The following is a 22,455-nucleotide window of genomic DNA, read 5'->3' as shown; positions in this document are numbered from 1 at the left end:
TCTAAGCATCATCTCAGGATTTACCTAGCGTAATAATCCCAAGACTGATATTGATTTGACATATTCAGTGACATTCTGCCGATTCCAAAAAGGGTATTTTGAAAGAATTTCGGATTACATTGCATCCGAAAATGGCTTTTCCCAACTTTGGCTTGTTCTGGCTCAGATTTTGATAGTGTAAAGCCCTCGGCTTGATCAGCAAATGGGACGTAGCTTTAGCACTGGCTAGGAATGTCGTATCCCATGATTAGCTGCGACGCTTGAGATAATATGGAGTAGTGCCAAATCTTGATGATATTGTCAAGTAAGATCTACAATCGTACATGAAAGCAAATTTGGTAGTGCTACTCCATTTGCTCCGAAGATCGGTTTCTGCGGATCAGATTAGATGGAAAATTTTCATCTGATAAGATTAACAACCTGTGAGCATTCAACAAGCATCAAAGACCCCACCAATTTCACCACCCTTGTTTGGAAGCTGTAGCTCGAGCCTCGTGCAGATTGCAGTAAGTATGACCGACCGATGCTGACCAGGGTTATTGCATTATTAGCTGAGAAAAACTTGAAAGTCTGCATTGATAAAGTGGGTGGATGTGGTTCCAGTGTGTCCAATATAATACGACCCCTTGTTTGCTGTATACCTGGTGACTGGCCGGCAATTCAACGGGTATTTGAGACTGTGAGTATCGAGAAGATGCAGACACAACAGAAGCTTCCAGCAACACAATGATGATTTTGTCGTTGTGCGGGTGGTAACAAGTGCGTAGGTATCGAGTGTTGGAAACTCTAGAAACAGCTGCACGGCCAGAAGATGACATAATGATGAGGCTAGCCCTTGCGTCACGTGCTAGACCTCTCCCGCAACTCGTAAATCAAGCAGGTGTGAGTGAGATGGCGTGGCCCAGTATTCTGTGTATATGTGCGCCTCGATAGTTATCAACATTATTAGATGAAGCGTCGTACAATATACCGCTCACATTTCCAACCCAGCATGGATGTCCGACGAAGACAAAAGATGGCAAAAACGTGATCTCCCGAGAAAACCAGGAGGCTAAAGGTCTTTCCCGCCTGTAGCGCGAATGGCAAATGTCTCTATCTGCCTCGCCAAGAATCAAGAGTACGAATCATACTTGGGCTGTGCCTTTTGCACTCCTCATCTGCAAACAGATGACGCTACCGATTTTGCCTGTTCTTTCCCGATTCCTCTAACAGATGGCGCGTATTTCGAGTCGCCTTACCTCTTCCTTACTTACTAGCTAGGTACTTCCATATACCACTCGTTTTGTTCCTATCACCTCGGAGCATTCACACATGGAATACAACATCTATCCACTTTTGCCTTTATCTCCGTTAATGGCAACACAGGAGCACCACCAATTCATTCAACCAACCAATCCTGCCTTCTCTAATGGTCATCATCCAGATCTCTTGCTCTATGACTAATTCAATGTCAATACTAATCCAGCATCTTTGCTCTTTCTACCGCAGGTTTCTCAGCCCACGTGAATAACACAAGAGCTCGTTGTAGTTAATACACCATCGTTGCAATCACTGTCCGGCATGAGAAAGAAATACAAATACCCCCAGCCGTGACCTAATATCCAAATAATCTTTTGTAGCAAAACGACATATAAGACGACCACATGCACTTACAGCAGTCCAGATTATGAGGATCGACCTGCATGATCCAAAATGGATTCAAAGATTTCGACTTTGAATGACCCTCCAAGACTTTTGTCCGGGCCACAACTTCTACATGATTTGATCCGATGGAATGAATACGAAAATTCTTGTGCAATTGACTTCACTAGTCACGATAGACGAGAGAGGTACCGTTATCGAGACATACAAGCTTGTGTGACATCTCTCGTTACACGAATCCAATCAACGATTAAAGTTTGTCAAACATCTCAACAGCAGCACATTGTCCCAATATTGTTACCGCAATGTCCTGGGTTATATATCTCTCAAATCGCAATCCTGCAGTCGGGAGGGGCCTTCTGCCCTATCAACCTCGATGCGCCGAGAGATAGGATACGATTCGTCGTGGGCGACGTTTCTGCGAGTATCATAATTACGACATCGGAGTTTCGAGACTCGGTTTCTTGGGAAAATGGACCCAGAGTTATTGTCGTCGACGAATTTCCCATTGCCCCCACGGAACTGGATGAATCAACTGAATCACGTGAACCTACTAGCAATGATCTTGCATATGTTATGTATACTTCTGGTTCAAGCGGAACCCCAAAAGGAGTTGCAGTCAGTCATCTCGCTGCTTCACAGTCTCTCTTGGCTCACGAGAGTCTTATTCCCAAATTTAAACGATTTCTCCAGTTTGCCGCACCATCTTTCGATGTCTCCGTATTCGAGATTTTCTTCCCTCTGACTAGAGGTCAAACATTGGTTGGATGTGATCGTAGTCAGCTACTTAACGATTTACCAGGCATGATCAACAATTTGGATATTGATGCTGCCGAACTTACTCCAACCGTTGTGGGCGCTTTATTACAGAAGAGATCCTATGTTCCTAAATTAAGATTGCTGATGACGATTGGTGAAATGATGACGAGGCCAATCGTGGAGGAATTTGGTGGATCTGATACAAAAGAGAGCATTCTTTATGGGATGTATGGACCGACTGAAGCAGCCATTCATTGCACAATTCACCCCAAAATGGAAGCAAGTGCTAAGCCGGGTAATATTGGAGTACCCTTTGAGACAGTATCTGCGTTCATAGCGGAAGCGGCTTCTGGGTCTGAAAATGAGCAGGATCTCAAATTTCTCCCACAGGGCGAGCTCGGAGAGCTTATTTTAGGAGGCCCGCAACTAGCAAATGGTTATCTTAACAGAGAAGAGCAGAACAGGGCTGCTTTTCTGGCAGTGGCAGATAAAAACTACTATAGGACTGGTGATAAAGGTCGGATTCTTGAAGATGGAAGTATAGAAATCCATGGCCGTATGAGCGGTGGACAAGTTAAACTACGTGGCCAACGTGTCGAACTTGGAGAGATAGAAGATGCTGTCTACAAACATCCGGGGATCAGAGCTGTTGTAGCAGTCGTGATACGCGGGGTACTGGTTGTGTTCGCTCTCACAAGTGAAGAAGAAACTCATTCCGAACAAGTTCTGAATACTTGCTCACAGTGGCTTCCGAGTTTCATGGTACCCAGTGAGATCATTATCCTGCAAGAGTTTCCTTATCTACCGTCTGGAAAGGTAGATAAAAGGAAGTTGGAAGCGGGCTACCAGCAAGAATGTGAAGAAGGGGACGAGCAATCAGACTTTACACAAAATGAAGTAATAGTGAGAGAGTTACTGCGCGAGATACTTGGTCCATTTCCCCCAAATATACGTTTGGCAGCTGCAGGTCTTGACTCGCTCGTTTCTATCAAAGTATCTAGAGAACTTCGATTGCGAGGATTTAACGTTGCGACTTTAGATGTTTTGAAAGCCGAAACATTAACGTCGCTTGCGAGGCTTTGTGAAAATTGCCCCGAGGTTTCAAGTTCAGCCAAGGCTCAATTGGGCCCTACCAAGTCAGAAATGCACGCTATGCTGAATGGCAATGCACATGCCGTTGAAAGTTCTTTCCCTTGCACTCCGCTTCAAAATGCAATGCTTGCTGAAACTGCCCTCGACGGGAGAGCTTACCGCAACTGGATCGAGTTAGATTTACCTGGACTTAGCGACACCGAAAATCTTCGTACGAAGCTACACGACCTCGCTGATTGCAATCCAATCTTGAGAACTGGCTTTGCAGAGTCTTCTGATAATAGCGGATATATGCAGTTTGTATGGAAATCATTTCCCGACTCGAACATTAAAATTGTGGACGTATTGACCTACGATCTCGAAGTTGAAAATGCATCACTTCATCGCCCGATTGTTTTCGAGATTCTACCTACTAAGCCCTGCCTAAAACTCTTGATTCACATCCATCACGCTCTGTATGATGCCTGGTCGTTAGATCTTCTGCTTGATGATTTGAATTGTCTGTTGCAAGATGAGATTCCAATTCCACGTCCCTCATTTGCGGATGTTGTGGGGGGTTATCTCGACGGCAGCATCTCTTCTGATTCTCGAGTCTCTAAAGATTACTGGAAAGATCATATGGCAAACCTCGAGCTTAGACATTTACCTAATTTTCACACAAGCAACGTTGCTTCCGCTAGATTGGCTGTGGCGCATCACTCGACTCAGCTCTCAACTTTAGATGTTGAAGTAGCCGCGAAACAATTAGCTTCGAGTTCGCAAGCTATTTTTCAAGCGGCATATGCTCTAATCTTATCCTCTTACTTAGGAACAACAGACGTTTGCTTTGGCACTGTTTTTTCTGGCAGAACCATCCCCATTGTTGGAATAGAAGAAATTATCGGACCATGTCTCTCAACCTTGCCGATTCGTATAGATACCTCCATAGCCTCTACTCTCCAAGATCTTGTAGAAGAATTAAACAGTATAAATAGGAAACATCTCAATCATAGCACCCTCCCACTTCGCGAGATCAAATCGGTCAATGGTTTCGAGCCTCGACAGCCATTATTTGATACACTTCTGATATGGCAACAAACTCTCCATAGTTATGACCAGAGCAGAAGCAACGTCCTTCTTATCGACCAGCTTGATCAACTGGAGTTTAATCTAACTCTTGAAATAACTCCTACATCTAATACCATTCAATTCAAAGCAAATTATCAACAGTCGATATTCCCCGAAAGCCAGATAAACATGCTTCTGTGTCAAATTGAAGATGTCGCGAAAACAATCATCCAGCATGCAGGATCTTCACCTATAAATGTCTTCAATGAAAGTATCTCTGAATTATTATCTTTGGAGAACCATACACCTAGCGTTGCCCTTGGACCCGAGACTCTGATATCTTCAGTGGAACAGATCGCAGAAGAAGATCCCGATCGTCCGGCAATTGCGTTTGCTAGCAGAATCGAAGACGTCAGTTCAGACATTCGATACATGAGTTATGGTACTTTGAATAGTCGTGCAAACCAGCTGGGACACTATCTATCCAGTAATGGTGTTCTGCCGAATGATATTGTTTGCGTTTGTCTAGAAAAAAGTCATGATTTTTATGCCTCAGTATTGGCTATCACGAAACTCGGTGCAGGCTATCTCCCAGTAACCCCTGATATTCCACATAGCCGGTTGCACCATATCTTGATGGAAGCCAAGGTAAAGGTATTGGTTGGACATTCTTCATCCCGGAAACTGCTGGAACAATTTACGGAACAAAAAGTTGTTCAAATCGATGAGACTGAACTGGGTCAACAATCTACGAAAAACCTTTCTATTGCCTTCAAGCCAGAAAATATCTCATATTGTGTGTTCACTTCGGGGAGCACTGGAACTCCAAAAGGAGTGCTTGTCACACAAGGCAATCTTCTAAGTAACCTCGACGTGTTAGTAGAGATCTATCCAGCAACCAGCGATTCTAGACTTCTCCAGTCATGTTCACAGGCCTTTGACGTATCTGTCTTCGAAATTTTCTTCACTTGGAGAATTGGGGGATGCCTGTGTTCTGCCGTGAAAGACGTTTTGTTTCGAGACATAGAACTTGCGATTCGTGTTCTGGAAGTGACTCATCTCAGCTTGACACCTACTGTTGCTGCTCTTATCGATCCACTTAATGTACCTAAAGTAAAGTTCTTGGTCACTGCCGGAGAGGCTGTGACACAAAAGGTTTTCAACACATGGGCTGGCCATGGGCTTTACCAGGGTTATGGTCCCAGTGAGACAACCAATATTTGCACTGTCAAGTCACAGGTCACCCTAGATGATCGTATTGACAATATTGGTCCTCCTTTCAAGAATACGTCAGCTTTTGTAATTGCTCGCAACTCAGAATTCTCCTTGGTACCAAGAGGTGGCGAGGGTGAGTTTTGCTTTGGTGGCTCTCAGGTCTTCAGAGGGTACATGAATCGAGCTCAAGATGAGGGAAAGATTATTAATCATCCCGAATATGGGCGTCTATATAAAAGTGGCGACTTTGGGCGTCTGATGTCAGACGGATCCCTTGTTTTTACAGGACGAAAAGATGACCAAGTCAAGGTCAGGGGCCAACGAGTTGAACTTGGCGAAATCAACAATATCTTGATCTCTTTACCAGATGTCGAAGATTGTGTAACAATGGTTATCAATGGACAAGGAAGTTCGCAACGCCTAGTTTGCTTTTTCACGCCACAGTCATTAACATCTGGAAATATTCTTCCTCTTCAAGTTGATCCAATTATTATTAGCGAACTCTATCGAATACTGGAGTCGAAGCTCCCGAGCTATATGGTACCTTCAAATCTCATTCCGGTTTCAAACCTTCCATCGACATCGCAAGGCAAGATTGACAAGCGTCGACTAATTAGCTTGTATGAAAACTTTGAGCTTGCGTATCTTGACTCTACTACTAAATCTTCAACGTCTTCTGTAGATCATCAGTGGACAGAACTTGAGCTTGAGATCCGCTCCTCATTGAGTGAAATCTCAAAAGTTTCAGTAGATGATATCGGTCCAGATACATCATTCTTTAGCTTTGGTATCGACTCGATTTCGGCAATTGCATTCTCCCGGAAGCTACGTCAAACAATTGCAAAACCAATTGATATTTCTGATATTTTGAAGCATACTTCTGTAGTCAGACTTGCAGAACATTTATCAAGATCCGATGAGCTTAGAAACGACGACATCTCGATGGTTGATACAAACTTAGGACTCAGCGATGAATTTTTAGAGTCTACTTTGTCTCAGTTTACCACCCCGGAAAAAGTTGCGATAAGCGTTTCACCTTGTACGCCTTTACAAGAAGCTATGCTGTCCGCGGTTGAGTCTTCCTCGGGCGTATCATATAACAACCATGTCATGTTCAATATATTTGGTGATCTCGAACGAATTCGTGGCTGTTGGCAAGAAATGGTCCGGAGACATGAAATTCTTCGAACTTGTTTTCTTGCTACTGAAATGCAAAAACACCCTTACGTCCAAGTCGTGTTTCAAGAATTTGAACTCAAATTCGGCTCTCTTGATTCTAACACTCTGGAGGCTGCCATTCTTGAAGTAGAGACAAATTTAACACACAACGATGATAGCCCGCCTTACAAGGTTAACGTTTTGCACTTCAATGGCCAGCAGCATCTTTTGGTCTCAATGCATCACGCACTTTATGATGGAGTCGCCCTGGCAATTCTTTACGATGAAATTGAAAGGCTGTACAATGATTTGCCTCTACTTCCCCAGGTTTCCTTTACTCCATTTCTAGAGCACATAAGCTCAATGAATCTTGATTCTTCTGATAAATTTTGGGGATCTACCTTACGAGGATATTATCCACTTCACTTCGAAGATATGCCAAATTTGACTAGCCAAGTTGAAGTGGACAGCACCCGCATTCAGAAGCTGATATCGAAAATTCCTCTTAGTAGCGTCGAAAATAATATCAAGAAGCATAGTACCACCCCTCTCGCTGCGCTTCATGCGGTCTGGGCTGGCATCATTTCTGAACTTTTCAAAAGCACTGATATTTGTTTTGGCAATGTAGTCAGTGGTCGCACTGCCCCAGTTAATGGTATAGAAAGACTGGTCGCGCCATGTTTCAACACGGTTCCAATCCGTTTGGAAAACATTCACAAGTCCACTTACCTCGAGGCATTCAGAAAATTACAAAATGCAAATGCCAACTCCTTGCCATACCAATTTACTCCTTTACGACGACTTCAGTCAAAGTTCAGTCCTGATGGAACTCGTCTATTTGATACCCTTTTCATTTTACAACAGCCGTCGAAGGAACTCGACTCTTCTATATGGTCCATTGCGGAAGAAAACGGTGCCATGGATTTTCCTTTAGTCTGCGAAATTATACCCAAACCAAGCAACGATACCCTTGAAATTGTTCTTCATACATCTACTTTAATGTTTTCCGATTACGATGCAAATAATTTAATTCAGAGATTCGAGGATTTACTACAAGTCGCCCTGGAGAACCCTCGGCGCCAGATTATTTCCTCTTCGGCAAGAGCGCAGATCCTCGCTGTTGACGAGGAAAGAGAGAGAAAAAGGGTGCGAATTTTGGACCCGGAACACCAGGACAAAACCATGAGTCCATTGGAACTAGAAATTCGAAATATAGTTGCAGGATTTACAGACGTTCCCCCAGACAAGATCTCTCGGGATACCAGTATTTTCAGGTTGGGTCTCGATAGTATCAGTACAGTTCAGGTTGCTTCTCGCTTGAGAGCTCAAGGGCATAACCTCCTTGCGAGTGATATCCTACAGCACCCTACCATCGCTCAAGTTGCTTTGCATCTTGAACAAAATAAGTCTTCAGTGAAACAAAAAAGCGTTCAGTATGATTTCGCTGCTTTTGACCAAAAACATCGCGAGCCAATCTGTTCGAAAATTGGAGTTTTATCTCATAATGTTGAAGCTATCAGACCTTGCACAGCTGTACAACAAGGCATGCTTGCTCAAAGTTTGCATTCTGGAGGTCATGAATATATCAACAGCGTGTCTCTGGAGATTTTACCCGATCACTCGTTGGAAGAAATTAAACATTCTTGGACTAAAGTCTGTAAAGTTCATGACATGCTTCGTACAGCATTTGCTCAGATTGAAGACCCAAAGCATCCGTTCGCAATGATAACATTCACAGAACACTCCTTTGTTCTCCCGTGGTTTGAAAGTGGCGTCCAAACATTCTCTGAGGATAATGATCGTCTCCGAAACCCATGGGACATGACGATGTACAAGAACGGGGACGGAACTATACTCACTTTCACTGCACATCATGCACTTTACGATGCTCAATCTATGGAAATGATATTTTCGGACTTTACAAAGTTATATCATCGTCAAGAATTGGCCAGTCGACCTAGCATGAACACATTGTTGGGTTCAGTTCTTCAAGCATCCGAAGGAGCCCAAGATGAGAAGAAGACATTTTGGCAACTGCCTGAAAATCGAATTGTGGTCAATAAGTTCCCTGATTTGACTCCCCTCCGTGTCGCAGCACCTAGTAATGCAGTTCGTGAGATAAAATCTTCTGCTTCACTGAAAGACCTTGAGAATAGATGTCGAGAACTTGGAGTCACTATGCAAGCAGCTGGGCAAGCTACTTGGGCGAGGTTGTTGATGGCATATACTGGAGAGAACGCTACGACTTTTGGAATGACCCTCTCTGGTCGATCTGTTCGTGATGATGCCAATTTAGTCGCCTTTCCAACTATCGTCACACTTCCGGTTAATTGCAACGTGATGGGCAGTAACGGCGATCTGTTGTCCAGGACTATGTCAACCAATGCACAACTTCATAATCATCAATTTACGCCGCTGACATCAATTCAAAAGTGGTCTGGGTACCCCGAGGGACGGATATTCGACACTTTATTTGCGTATCAAAAACTACCTGAAGATGGAGAAACTCTGAATTCTCCATGGAAAGTAGTCAAAGAGGAGGCTACAGTGGACTACGTCATATCTCTAGAAGTCCAACCCTCATCATCGGGTGAAATCACAATTCGATTATCATTCAGAGAAGATGTCGTACCCGCAGCTCATGCTGAGCTAATTGTCAAACAATTTGATGCGCTACTGCTGGATACGCTCCAAAACCCAGATCATCCCTGCAATGTAGCGCCTGATATTGGAGTTGAGTTGCTGTCCATTACTCCTGCACAGGATCCTGTTCTTCCGGACTCCGTAGCCCTTCTGCATCAATACGTCGAAAGAGGGGCCAAGACATGGCCAGATAAGGTCGCATTAGAGTTTGCAACTTGCCTTCAACCAGGCAATTATCAAAGCCAAAAATGGACATACCTACAATTGGACGAAGAATCCAACAGGGTGGCTCAGATGCTCCATGCACGTGGAACTACTCCGGGTGAGATAATTGCAGTTTGTTTTGACAAGTGTGCCGAGGCTTCTTTCGCAATTATTGGTATCATGAAGGCTGGCTGTGGTTATGTTGCACTGGATCCTAATGCTCCTGCCGATCGCTTAAAGTTTATCGTGGAGGATTCTGCTGCGAGATTAACCATCAGTGCAGGAAGCCCAGCCCAGAATTTGAAAACTTTCGTAGACGGGAAGATTATCGATCTGACTGATCCGACCACACTTCGCGAATTTGCCCCTGAAGCCCCGGAACTTTCCAGAGAAATCACCCCTGACGACATATCCTATTGTTTGTACACGTCTGGAACAACAGGAACACCGAAAGGATGCCTGCTTACTCATGAAAATGCGATTCAAGCGATGCTTGCATTTCAAAGACTGTTCTCTGGACATTGGACCACCGACTCGAAGTGGCTACAGTTTGCTTCTTTTCACTTTGACGTGAGCGTCTTGGAACAATTTTGGAGTTGGAGTGTTGGAATTTGTGTAGCTACAGCTCCTCGAGATCTGATATTTGAGGATATTCCAGTTGCGATTCAACAACTAGGTATCACGCACATTGATTTAACACCGAGTCTTGCACGCTTGTTACACCCAGACGACGTCCCGTCATTATGCAAAGGTGTTTTCATTACGGGTGGTGAACAACTAAAGCAAGAAATTCTTGATGTATGGGGCGAGCATGCTTGCATTTACAATGGATATGGGCCAACCGAAGCTACTATTGGTGTGACTATGTATCCTCGAGTACCGAGAAATGGCAAACCTTCCAACATTGGTCCTCAGTTTGACAACGTCGGATCGTTCGTTCTGAAGCCAGGAACTGAGCTACCCGTTCTAAGAGGAGGCATTGGTGAACTTTGCGTTTCTGGAAAACTAGTCGGAAAAGGATATCTCAATCGCTCAGAACTTACGACTGAGAAATTCCCTACGCTTACTAATTTCAATGAGCGAGTGTATCGCACCGGAGATCTTGTTCGAATCTTGCACGATGGCACCTTCCTCTTTCTTGGTCGTGCTGATGACCAAGTCAAACTTCGTGGACAACGTTTGGAGTTAAGCGAAATCAATGAGGTAATCAAGAAAAGCAGAAACGATCTAGAAGAGGTAGTCACATTAGTTCTAAAACACAAAGCACAAGCTAAAGAGCAGCTCGTCACGTTTTTTGTCGTGTCAGGAAAGAGCCAGTTGAAAGATAGTGAAGTAATTCCCTTCATCAGAGATGCCTGCAGCTCGCGACTTCCAGGATATATGGTCCCAACACATTTCATCCCCATCAAAGCACTTCCTCTCAACGCAAACAACAAAGCGGATTCGAAACAACTCGCAGCAAAATTCGACGATTTGAGTATGGAGGATCTTCAAAACATGAGTATTCAGGTGCAGAACCATGCGGAATGGACAAACAGAGAGGAGAAGGTGGTAGATACCATCGTTAAGGTATTTCCCATCGATGTTCCCGAGTTAACGCGCAGCTCGAATATTTTCCAACTCGGTCTCGACTCCATTACCATGACTGCCTTTTCAAGCTCCTTGAGAACTGCGGGATACAATAACGCCACCAATGCCACCGTCAGAAGCAATCCCACGATCGGGAAGTTGGTTGAAGCACTTCTTGCTGCCAAAATGAATGATACCAGAGAAAACTCATATCTTGTTACAGCTCAACTGAGAATTGCCGGCTTTTCACAGCAGCATACAGTCACCATTTGCAAAGACTTAGCGGTTTCACCCGAGCATATTGAGAGCATCGCACCTTGCACTCCTGTGCAGGAAGCAATGATCTACAGGTTACTTGAGAGTGATGGAAGATTGTATTATAATCACTTCGAGTACAAATTGGCACCCGGAGTTAATTCTAAACACGTTTCCGATGCGTGGGATCGTGTAGTTTCTAATCTTCAGATCTTGCGAACCAGATTTGCCTTGACAGACGATGGCTATGCCCAGGTGGTTCTCAAACCCCAGGCATCTTCGAAGCATTGGGAGTCGGGCATCGTATTAGAAACCTTGGAAATTCTCAATAACCCGTGGTGTTTCGATATCAAACATCATGGAGACGAAGATACCGTATCGTTAAATATTTTTCATGGCCTTTATGATGGGAGCAGTCTAGGAATGATCTTGAATCATCTTTGCGACGAATCTCGCCAATTACCGAACATTCAGTATGGACCGGCTTTCCATTCATCGTTGGCTTATGGGCCGCTGTCGATAGTTCCCGGAAAGGAGGAATTCTGGAAATCCCATCTAAAGACATGGACTCCCTATTATTTACCTCATGACTACGCAGATCCGGGAACTCGGATATTTTCTCGTACACTTGACCTGCAAGATTTTGAAATCAGACGGAAAGCCTTATCTGTTGCGCCGCAGGCCATAATCCAAGCAGCATGGATCTCAGCCATTCAAAAGATCATTTCTACCAAATTGACCACAATTGGCATTGTCACATCCGGCAGAGCAATTGATTTCGAAGGAGTAGAAAAAGTTGTTGGACCCCTTTTCAACACCGTGCCCTTCCATCTTCCTGTACAGGCTGGCATTCAAATTTCCTCAATAATAAAGGAGTGCCACCGAATAAATATGGAAATGCAAGAATTCCAACACACGCCATTGAATGATATAAATAAATTAGTTTCTGCTGCAGTCACAGGTCCGCTCTTCGAGGCACTATTCGTGTTCCAACGTCCGGATGCTAACGAAGAGCAATTATCGGATCTAATGGGAAATATTATCTCTCCTGAGGAGGATAGGAATGCAGATGTAAGTGAATAGTGATGGTGTTGAATAGAAGTCAAACTAACTATCATATAGTATCCTATAGCACTCGAAGCTACTCTGAGCCACGATAGTACTAAGCTTATTTTGGAGATGGTCGTGAAGAGCTCAGCTGTGACGGAAGAAATGGCACGCCTTGTGCTCATTGAGATGAATAATACCCTTAGAACTATTCTTCCCGGTAACGACAATGCGACAAGAACAGTTGGGATTGATCTTCACCATCAAGCCCACTCAAGACTTCTCCCAAACCCCTTTCACTGGCTGAACTTAATTGACGATTCAAGTCACCTAAAGCAATCTTCGGGAGCTTTACATCAATCTGCGCGCTCAGGCCAAATACCTCTAACCAAAGAAAAGGGTGATGTTGTTTGCAAGGAGGTTGCAAATTTGGCCAAAATTGACAAAATAGATATTGATGATCATAGATCTATCTTCGAACTTGGACTTGATAGCATCGATGTGATCAAGTTGTCTTCACGTCTGCGGAAGAACGAGATTGTGATATCTGTCAGCGAAATTATCAAATGTCAAACGATCACTAAGATTGTAGAAGCCGCGACACTCTCCAAAGAAATTGTATCCGACGCATTGTCTACCAAGAAACTCGCGAGACTTAGTCACAAGCTTCACGGGTATCTAAAGCCTAGGCTTCCTGCAGACTTCGAATCCATTCTACCGGCTACACCTTTACAAGAGAGCATGTTAAAAGAAATGGTTGATTCCAATTTCAAAAGCTATTTGACCCTCCAGGTTTTCGAACTGAGTGAAAACACCCAGGAGGGAAGATTGTTGGATGCTGTGGATATGGTTATCGAAAATTCGCCAATTTTAAGAACCACCTTCCTTGAAGTTCAAGACCCGCAATCTCCCGTCAACTATGCACAGATTGTTCACAAAAAATGGAACAGGGTGGCCGGAAAGTATCTACCTAATTTTGATGATCATGGGTGCCCCGAAGACCTTTTACAATTAGCAGAAAACAAACTAAGAGCGGACATGTCGTCGATAGAGAGCCAATTGTTTGGAATACTTCCTGTACATTTCGAAAACAGGAGATTTATCGTAATGGGAATTTCACATGCTCTTTACGATGGGAAATCACTGCCGATGATACACGACGATATCAGCAAAGCTTATAGGTACCAAACAATTGCTAGTCGTCCAGACTATAGACCGTGCCTTGCAGAGATCTTCAATTCTGATACTCATGAAGCGAATGACTTCTGGAAAGCTACCCTGTGGAACTCGCCACCTGCAATATTTCCAAAGCAGGAACCATCATCAATTGGCGAGACTACGACGTACCGATATGAGAAGCATTCTGAGTTCTCTCTAAAAAAAATCAGGAGCTTCTGCCGCTCTTCCAACATTACACTACAAACTCTGGGACAAGCATGCTGGGCTTTAGTTCTCGCAGAACTCATGGGCCAATTTGATGTTGTGTTTGGAACTGTACTTGCCTGTCGTGATACAGGTGACACAGCCAATGAAGTAAACTTCCCACTGTTCAATACTGTGGCAGTTCGATCAGTACTTCGCGGAACTGTGGGTCAAATGCTTCGAGATATGCAAGAGAAGAGCGATATGATTCGTCAATTTCAACAATTCCCCCTTAGGAAAGCTCAAGCCCTCGCACTTGGCTCTCGAGACCATTCAACCAAAGATACCACATTGTTCGACACATTGTTCACATATCAAGGCTCTCGACCTGAGAAGGAATCTGATCCATTATATTTGTCATTTGGTGGTTCTTCGGATGTTCAGTTCGCAATCTGTGTCGAGATGGAGGTTGAAGATAAATCTGATCGTCTTTACTGGACAACAGCTTGTAAATCTGTGGCTAGAAATCACTTCCAAACCAACGAAATTCTTGAAAAATTAGACAAGGTTCTTGGGAAAATCATGGCAGACAAAGAGGAACAGATCATTAAAATTTACAGCGACGGAGTCTCTGTATGCGGATCTCCCAAATTTCAACTTCGAGAAAGTCCCCATCAGAAAAACTTCCAAGTACCTTCTCCTTGTGAAAGTTGGTCTAAAACAGAAATGGAGATTCGAAAATCAATATCATTCATTTCAGGTGTCCCAGAGAAAGATATCCTCAAAGACTCCACAATCTTTCAATTGGGCTTGGATTCAGTTACAGTCCTCAAGCTTCCAGCACATCTCAAAAACTACAACCTTCATCTGACTGTTTCGGAAATCATGAGACATCTCACAATTCAGGATATGGCTGATCATTTAGCTGAGAAACAAGACTCACAGTCGAATACTCCTGCCAACGTCGACGTTGACGTCGATGTTGATCTCATCCTGGCTCAATCTACACCATCGATTGATGAGACCCAGATCAAGCAATTGAATGAATCTTTTGGCGAGATAGACTACATTATGCCCGCAACTGCAGGACAAATGTATATGATTAGACATTGGCAAAACTCTCAAGGATCTCTCTTCCAAGCAACTTTTGAGTTCAGATTATCCAGCGGTTACGACCCACAACTACTCGATTTTGCTTGGTATAATTTGCTACTTCAGCACGACATTCTACGAACTGGTTTCATTGACTTGGACTCAACTATCGTTCAAGTTGTTTACAAAGAACCAACAAGTATGGTAAAATATGTTGAGGAGCTACCTAATCTTCAACAAGAATGTAGCCTTCAAGATCCACCAATAAGTCTTTTTGTCATCACGCCACAGAACACTTCAAAACAGGTCGATATGCATCTTGTTATTCACCATGCTCTTTACGATGGAATCAGCATCTCTTTGTTGCTTAAGGAATTGATGGCTTGGTATAATGACCCGAACACCATGGCCAAGTCCACGTCTACAATCGCCAAAAATGAATGGAAGAAATTTGTTGCGACGACAATCGAGGAAAAGAATAAACCGTCCGTGAGGGATCAATGGATTGAGTATCTTGGCACTGTTCCCTCTAAACAATCAAGCCCTGATTCAAATGTCGAATTCGAAGTAATAGGACCGGGAATCAGGAAGCCTAATCGAGTCGAAGTTTTCGAACCCAATGTGCCAGCAAAAGGTGTAAAAAAATATGCACGAAATACAGGTGTTTCTATTGACCACATACTTATCGTTTTGGCATCGACAGTCTTGGGTGATCAACAATTTAAGAATGTTGTGGATCTTGATGGAAATTTCATCGTTGGCCTGTATCTAGCCAATCGCTTTCCATTTTCACAGGACCTTTCTTCCATGATGGCACCTACGCTCAACATATTGCCAATCAGAATCGGGCCAAGTAATCGGAATGAAGATGATGGTTTTGCGATACCAGAGTTGGCCAAGAATGTGCAGAAGGGTTTGGCTAAGATTGGTAGAGGCGGAATGGCTAACGCGGGGCTGGACGAAATCTATCAGTGGACTGGCGTGAAAGTACATGGATGTATCAATATTGTTAAAGAGGTTTCTGATCATAGTGAGAAGATGGATGAGGCAAGCTCCGAGGAGATATCGGATTGGGAAGTTGTTGAAGACTTGAACGGAGATACGGCGAAGGAGCATAAGAAACCTCGCGAGGAGGTCGGTTTACAGCCTGTGAAGAATGAGGAAAAGGATACGACCAAGCGAGTTCTTTTCGAATCGTTGGAAGATATGAAAGGATATGCGAGAGTGGTGAAGCCGAAGAGGGATCAGACTATGTTTGTTAGGAAGGATTCGGGCGCGTATCCTGTGAGTTTTTAATTCTCTTTAATGTTTCTTTCCATTGCTCATCACCCTTCGTCATTCCCCATTCTTTTCCTCCGCCATTAAAAAAAAACTCACTGACATATGATCCTTAATAGTCGTCAATCGATATAGAAATTCGCTATCATCCTGAGAGTGAAACCATCGATGTTGGCATTTTCGGGCCGGATGATATGTTGAGTCTTGAGGAGGCTGAGGAATCGATTAGAATGCTTAAAAGTTTTTGCTTCTGAAAGGAGGTGATGGAATTTTTTATTGTCGTTGGGGAAATAACGGAGCGAGGGATTCTGTTCATTGATATTCTGATTTGGGATATATGCTTTAAGGAATTAGATTAGATACTGTTTTTCCTTTGCCACGGAGTCTTATGGTATGGCTATTATAGTTCTTGAGAGTGGCTTATATAGCTAGACGTCTTACTATAAACTATATTTTTCTTTGTATACTCATGATCGCTTCTCCAGCCTTCTAGATGTTGAATAATCACACAAGGTAGATTCTGGAGACGAACTTTTTTATTCTCATTTGAAGTATCTGTATCTGTAGTATCGCACTACACGGTTGTGTTATCTAGCTTTTACTATGCTTCATTGTGTATAGATTTCATATATCTGTATAGTGTCGGCTGTATTTAGTTTCCTGATTAATACTGCGTTGTATATATCTCTACCTGTGAATTAGACGACCATTACTGCATCGCATATTTGTGATTATACCTCGCCAGATACTATTTATTGAATTTAGTGGCCTTGTTCTATTGAGTGAGTCATGAATTTCATGAGATGATATTCAGAATCTTTAAAAAATCTATATCGATAGTAATTAGACATCTTTTCATCCAGTGGTATTCGTATATAGTACTTACTATCCTCGCTAGCTATGGTGTTGAAACTTCAGACAATTTAAGGCAGATTACCCCACTACTTCCTTCACCGATGACGCCAATGACTTTACGGACCGTGCTGCACCTTCAATCAAAATAAATTGATCAAGACTCTCGTTAACATTTTGTACTGGTATATCAACTTGACATCGTCTTTCAATATCATACAAAGAGAGTAATCATGTCTCTCGCACAATTACAAAACCTCTTGCCTCTCCCAGAGGAAGATTTAAAACAAGTAATAGACTACGCGAACACACTTTCCAAACCCGCCGCCCGAGATCATTTCATCGATCTGCTAGGTGAATCACCCGGAAGCATCGAATTCATCTCTTCATTCAATTCTAGACGACAAGATCCTACTGCAAAAGCTACTCCGCAGGCGCAAACATATTCTCAAGCATCGGCACAATCTTCAGCACAGGTATCTACATCTGGCGTACCAAAGTCGACTCGAGGTCCCAGAAAGAAGAAGGCTCCTATCCATACACCAGCGCCACGACAAGTCCACGAGACGTATACTGGACAGGGAACCGCATACAAAAAGAAAGACGAAGATGACTACGTATCCCGCAAATCCACACCCGTATCCTCCTCCAAAGCTTCCGCATCTCCAAACACCTTCACCCTCGACCCCACGCCCTCCGCAATCCAAGCACCCATTCCTCGTCCTCCTCCCTCAGCAGCCGGCACCCTAATATCCGATTTCGGCAAGAAATCCAAATCTAGCGCATCCTCTCGCGCCGCCTCTCAAAACCCGTCGCGCAATGCCTCGCCCGCCCCCAAAACAAAAATAAACATCACCGGCGGAAACGCCATGCACGGCGCCTCCACCGTGCTCTCCGATCTCGACGCCGCAATCCGCACGCTGGAGATCTCGACCAATTCCTCGCTGGCGTCGTCGGATCCCGCAAAACGGAGATGCAATTGCATCGCCACGCGGCATCCATTGCTGGCCGCGGCGCCGAATTGTCTCGCGTGCGGAAAAGTCATCTGTGTGAAAGAGGGCTTGGGCCCGTGTACGTTCTGCGGTGCAGATATTCTTGGGAAAGACGAGATCCAATCTATGATTCGCACATTGCGGGAAGAGCGCGGAGTGGAAAAACAACGTCTGGATGCTTCATCGCATCGTCGTGCTGAGGTATCCCGTACCCCTGCGCCCTTTTCCGCACCTAAATCAAATGATATGACGCCCGCGGAACAGAAAGCCAAGGAACATCGTGATAGACTATTGGGGTTTCAGGCACAGAATGCGAAGCGTACCACGGTTAGAGATGAAGCTGCGGATTTTGATACTAGTTTGGCGGCGAGTGTGGCGGTTGGCGGAGGGAGTGGGATGGGAGGGATGTGGGCGAGTCCGGCCGAGAGAGCGAGGGAGCTGAAGAGACAGCAGAGGGTTTTGGCGGAGCAGGAGTGGAATGCGAGACCGGAGTATGAGAAGAGGAGACAGGTTGTTAGTGTGGATTTGGTGGGGGGCAAGATTGTGAAGAGGATGGCGAAGATTGAGGCGCCGAAGTTTGGGAGTGAGGGCGAAGAGGAGGAGGAGGATTTGCATGTGCTGGAGACTGCGGGAGGGGGGAATGTGGGCGGAGGCACGTTTAGTAGGAATCCGTTGTTGGGGGGTCTGATTAGACCTGTTTGGACCGCGAAGAAGGTGGAGGGCAAGGGCAAGGAGAAGGAGACCGAGGGAGATGGTGTTAATGGCGAGGGAGAAATTGTCAGGAAGAAGAAAACGTGGAGGAGGGTACAAGATGATATGGATGATAATGAAAATATCATATTAGACGGTGGTGCTTTTGGTGGGAGCGAAGGCAAGGGGAATAGAAGAGAAGGCGCAGAGGAACATGCAGTTGGTTAGATTTTTAAATCAATAGAGGAGAGTCTAGACAGCAGAAAAAACTTTCAGCCTGAATCTCGTACATGGATCTCTTTAATCAAGTTAAATTTTACATTGCGTGAGTTGAATTATACCTTCTAGCAGTGCGATGCAGATGTCAGAAATTTGGTGATATATAATAAGTAACATGCATTTACTATCATGTCGCATTTTGAAACATTTATCTCACTTTATATTGGTCATATTCTCATTCGTTTTCTAATAGCTTTTGGAAGCAACCCTGTCTAAATTCCCTTTTCCATTTTTTTTTTGGCTTCCCGACTACGCTTTCAACTCCTCCATCAACCCCTCCAAGGTCTCCCAACCCTTAGTTCCCTCCCAGAAATCCTTTCCCTTACCCATAACCCCCCTCACCGCACTCCTCGCCTTGCCCTTCCACTTCCCCTCCTCCCCAAAATTCTCATACGCACCCACCAATCTCTCCGTCGTTCCTACAACACTCATCCACAGGTCCTCCTTCTCCAACCACCCCTCCTCATTCATACTCATCCTCCACGCCTTCTCTGCCGCCTCCAACGCACCCTTATAATCGCGCTGCCACAATCGTAATTTCTCCACCATCTCGTACAGTTCCACACGTTTCGTGATCAGAGGAACGATATCCCGATCCATCATCTCGATTACAGCTCGCGCGAGCGTCCCGCGTTTGGGCACCCAGATGCCAGTTTCCCCAGAGGAACCAACTTCGTCTGTCTTGTCCCGGCTGACGACTTCGATCACGAGAGAAGAGAGAATATCCATATCGATTGCGTATTCGCCTACATTGGGTGCGCGAATTCGCAGGATGTTGCGCAGGCCCATGAGGATCTCGGGGAAAGCGGGTGGACTCATGCGTGTAGCGATCGTGATGACGTTGTCCCAGATTTTCCAATTGTTGTGGGCGATGGCCGCGCCTCGCTTGTACGCCATGAGAGCTTGTCTAAGGATTTCCTTGGGATCATTGGATTTATCGCTTTTATCGAGCGAAAATTCTATTTCTTCGTCATCAGGAATATCGGTGGATGCCTCTTCCTTCTTGGCGATTTTTTGCAAGGAAACAAGTTCGTCGTGTTTGGATAGTAGTGCGGAGCCGAGATTGCTGTATGTTTTCGCATCAGTATCATCGATCATGATACTTTGCTGGAAAGCAATGACGGCACCGTCCCAGTTTCCAGTCTTAAGATCAATATCACCGAGTCGAGACCAGGTATCGTTATTTTGACGATTTACAACCACAGAAGCGAGGTAAGCTTCACGGGCCGCAGTCAGATCATTCTTTCGCGTGTAGTAATCTCCAAGTGTTCGCTGAGCACGTGCATAACGGTTCTTAGAAATTTCCCACGCGCGTTGCCAGCAGGTTGGATCTTGGTCGAGATCTCCGAGAATACACCAGAGACGGGGTGCATGGGGTGGAGGGGGAGTGCGCATCTCTCCATCCCATTGTTCCTTGACGACAGCATCGGCGTCGATGTCGTATTTGTCCATTTCTGGACCTTGGGAAGAGTAGTAGAGTTGTCTTCGGACGATTTGTCGGGCTTTGTCTTCTTGGGCGACGGAATGATAACATAATGCTACTTCGGCCCACATCTTTAGTCTCTTGAAGATTTCGAGAGCACTAACGAGGGAGCCGGCATTGGACCATGCGAATGCAAGTTCGGTTTCGATTTCCCATCTTGTGGGTGTGTTAAGTTGATTGACGTATCTCAATCTCTCGGTAACCGGCGCAGATTCGCCGGCTTTGGCTCGTGGAAGGAAAGAAGTTACTTGGATCTGTGGTACTCCGTCGGCATCTGCTGTTGGTGTAGATTCTTGTGTATCTGCAATAATTTGATCCACGATGACCTGGAGTTGAAGAACAGATCTTTCTTGAGTTCTGGATCTGTGAGCTTCAATTCTACTTCGGACTAAGAGAGCTTGTGTATAGATTTGCCAATTCGTGGGTTTATCTGAGAGAACACGAACAGCGTATGGCAGAATCTCTTCGCTATTCAACTTGTCAAGAGGAGACAGAGTATCTTTGAGAGTAGCTTCCGTTAACAGAGCAATTTGGTCCAGAGGATGAAGTTGTGGTTGCTCATCTGGTTTCATACCAGCTAAAGCTGCTGGCAAATTGGAGTTATCCACTTTGTCAGATGGTGTTTTGGCAAACTCAATAGATTCCAATAATGTATCATCGTTCAATTCCAATGCTTGAGGACCAGTTGTGCTTTCCTGCTCGACATCAGATGACGGAACGCTTTCCTCCGATTTTTCAGCCGGTTCCACAACCTTGGTACTCGCATCATCTTCTCTACTCTTTGCAAAAACAACCAATTGGGAAATATCAGTCTGCTGAAACTTTGTCCTCTTGCCCAAAGCTCCAGAAAGAGCATACTCAAATCCTGAAACCTCACTAGCTTTCTTCACATTCTCTCTGGCTTTCAAATCCAATCCTTCCATGATATAAATTTGAGCTTTTTCCAACAAAAACATAACCTTCGCATCCGTTCCAAACGGACTCTCCTCGACCAACACCTCACTTTCCAAATCCTTCAAGTCTTGTTCAATCAGATCCTGCAAAACCGTCGAATCACTCATTCTGCCGTTCATCGAATATCCACTCAACAATCGTTGATGATAAGCATTGATTCTAATCCTCATCCACTTACAGTCCCAAGTTTTTACCCAAGAACGTCTCGGGAAAACAGTAGTAAAGATATACCTCGCCAGACAAAACAATTCCACCTTGGGAATAAACTGATAAACACTCACACCATCCACATCCAAGCTCCTCAAACATTTTTCTCTCAGCTCATCAGCATTCCATTCCGAGCTTTGAAAAACATCTCCAAAGTCCACTGAAGGACCCGTAACGTTCGTCTGGAGGAATGCGTTGAACGCAGCCAATCCCGTGATGAATGTATAAAGAATGACCTCCCGATTCTGAAGATTTGCATCTTTGAGAGCAAGAGTTTGATCCTCTTTGGAAAGATTAACATTCTCTGCTAAGATTTGTATCAGGATTTGCGCAGTGGGGGTGCGAAGGACGGCTTTGTAATCTCCATTGAGATAATCTGTGACAATTTCCGATACAGCTTCAAGTTCCTTTAACTGCTCTAAATTGAACAATATAGCATCCAGTGTACCACCTTTGCCGCCGGTAGACAGATCTGAGGCAAAAGACATGATGAATATATTTTTGTTGTTGTTGTATCGGGCTTCAATTCTTTTTTTTTTTTTCATGTGGGAAAATTTATCAAGGTCGGGTGAAATGATTTGTAAGCGATGATTTTCCAACATCAAGCATCAAACATTAATAAATATTAAATCCTGA

General features: G+C 44.4%; 3 protein-coding genes across 3 annotated transcripts; 2 read left to right on the top strand and 1 right to left on the bottom strand.

Annotated features, from left to right (window-relative positions):
• The first annotated feature begins 1,625 nt into the window (after positions 1-1,625).
• Bcnrps2 lies at positions 1,626-16,677 on the top strand. Its single transcript, XM_024696193.1, has 3 exons — positions 1,626-12,654; positions 12,706-16,368; positions 16,482-16,677. The coding sequence occupies exons 1-3, from the start codon at positions 1,693-1,695 to the stop codon at positions 16,614-16,616; spliced, it is 14,760 nt and encodes a 4,919-aa protein (XP_024551999.1). The 5' UTR covers positions 1,626-1,692; the 3' UTR covers positions 16,617-16,677.
• Positions 16,678-17,337: 660 nt separating this feature from the next.
• BCIN_12g00680 (hypothetical protein) lies at positions 17,338-19,217 on the top strand. The gene has a single exon (XM_001557880.2). It carries the CDS (start codon positions 17,448-17,450, stop codon positions 19,122-19,124), a length of 1,677 nt encoding a protein of 558 aa, XP_001557930.2. The 5' UTR covers positions 17,338-17,447; the 3' UTR covers positions 19,125-19,217.
• A 52-nt stretch (positions 19,218-19,269) lies between these two features.
• On the bottom strand, positions 19,270-22,348 carry Bcemw1. The gene has a single exon (XM_024696192.1). It carries the CDS (start codon positions 22,305-22,307, stop codon positions 19,425-19,427), a length of 2,883 nt encoding a protein of 960 aa, XP_024551998.1. The 5' UTR covers positions 22,308-22,348; the 3' UTR covers positions 19,270-19,424.
• Positions 22,349-22,455: the final 107 nt, after the last annotated feature.

Source organism: Botrytis cinerea, chromosome 12, assembly GCF_000143535.2.
Source record: "Botrytis cinerea B05.10 chromosome 12, complete sequence".
NCBI lineage: Eukaryota > Fungi > Ascomycota > Leotiomycetes > Helotiales > Sclerotiniaceae > Botrytis > Botrytis cinerea.
Note: the sequence above shows the minus strand (reverse complement) of the source record. Positions and strands in the feature narration are given on the sequence as shown.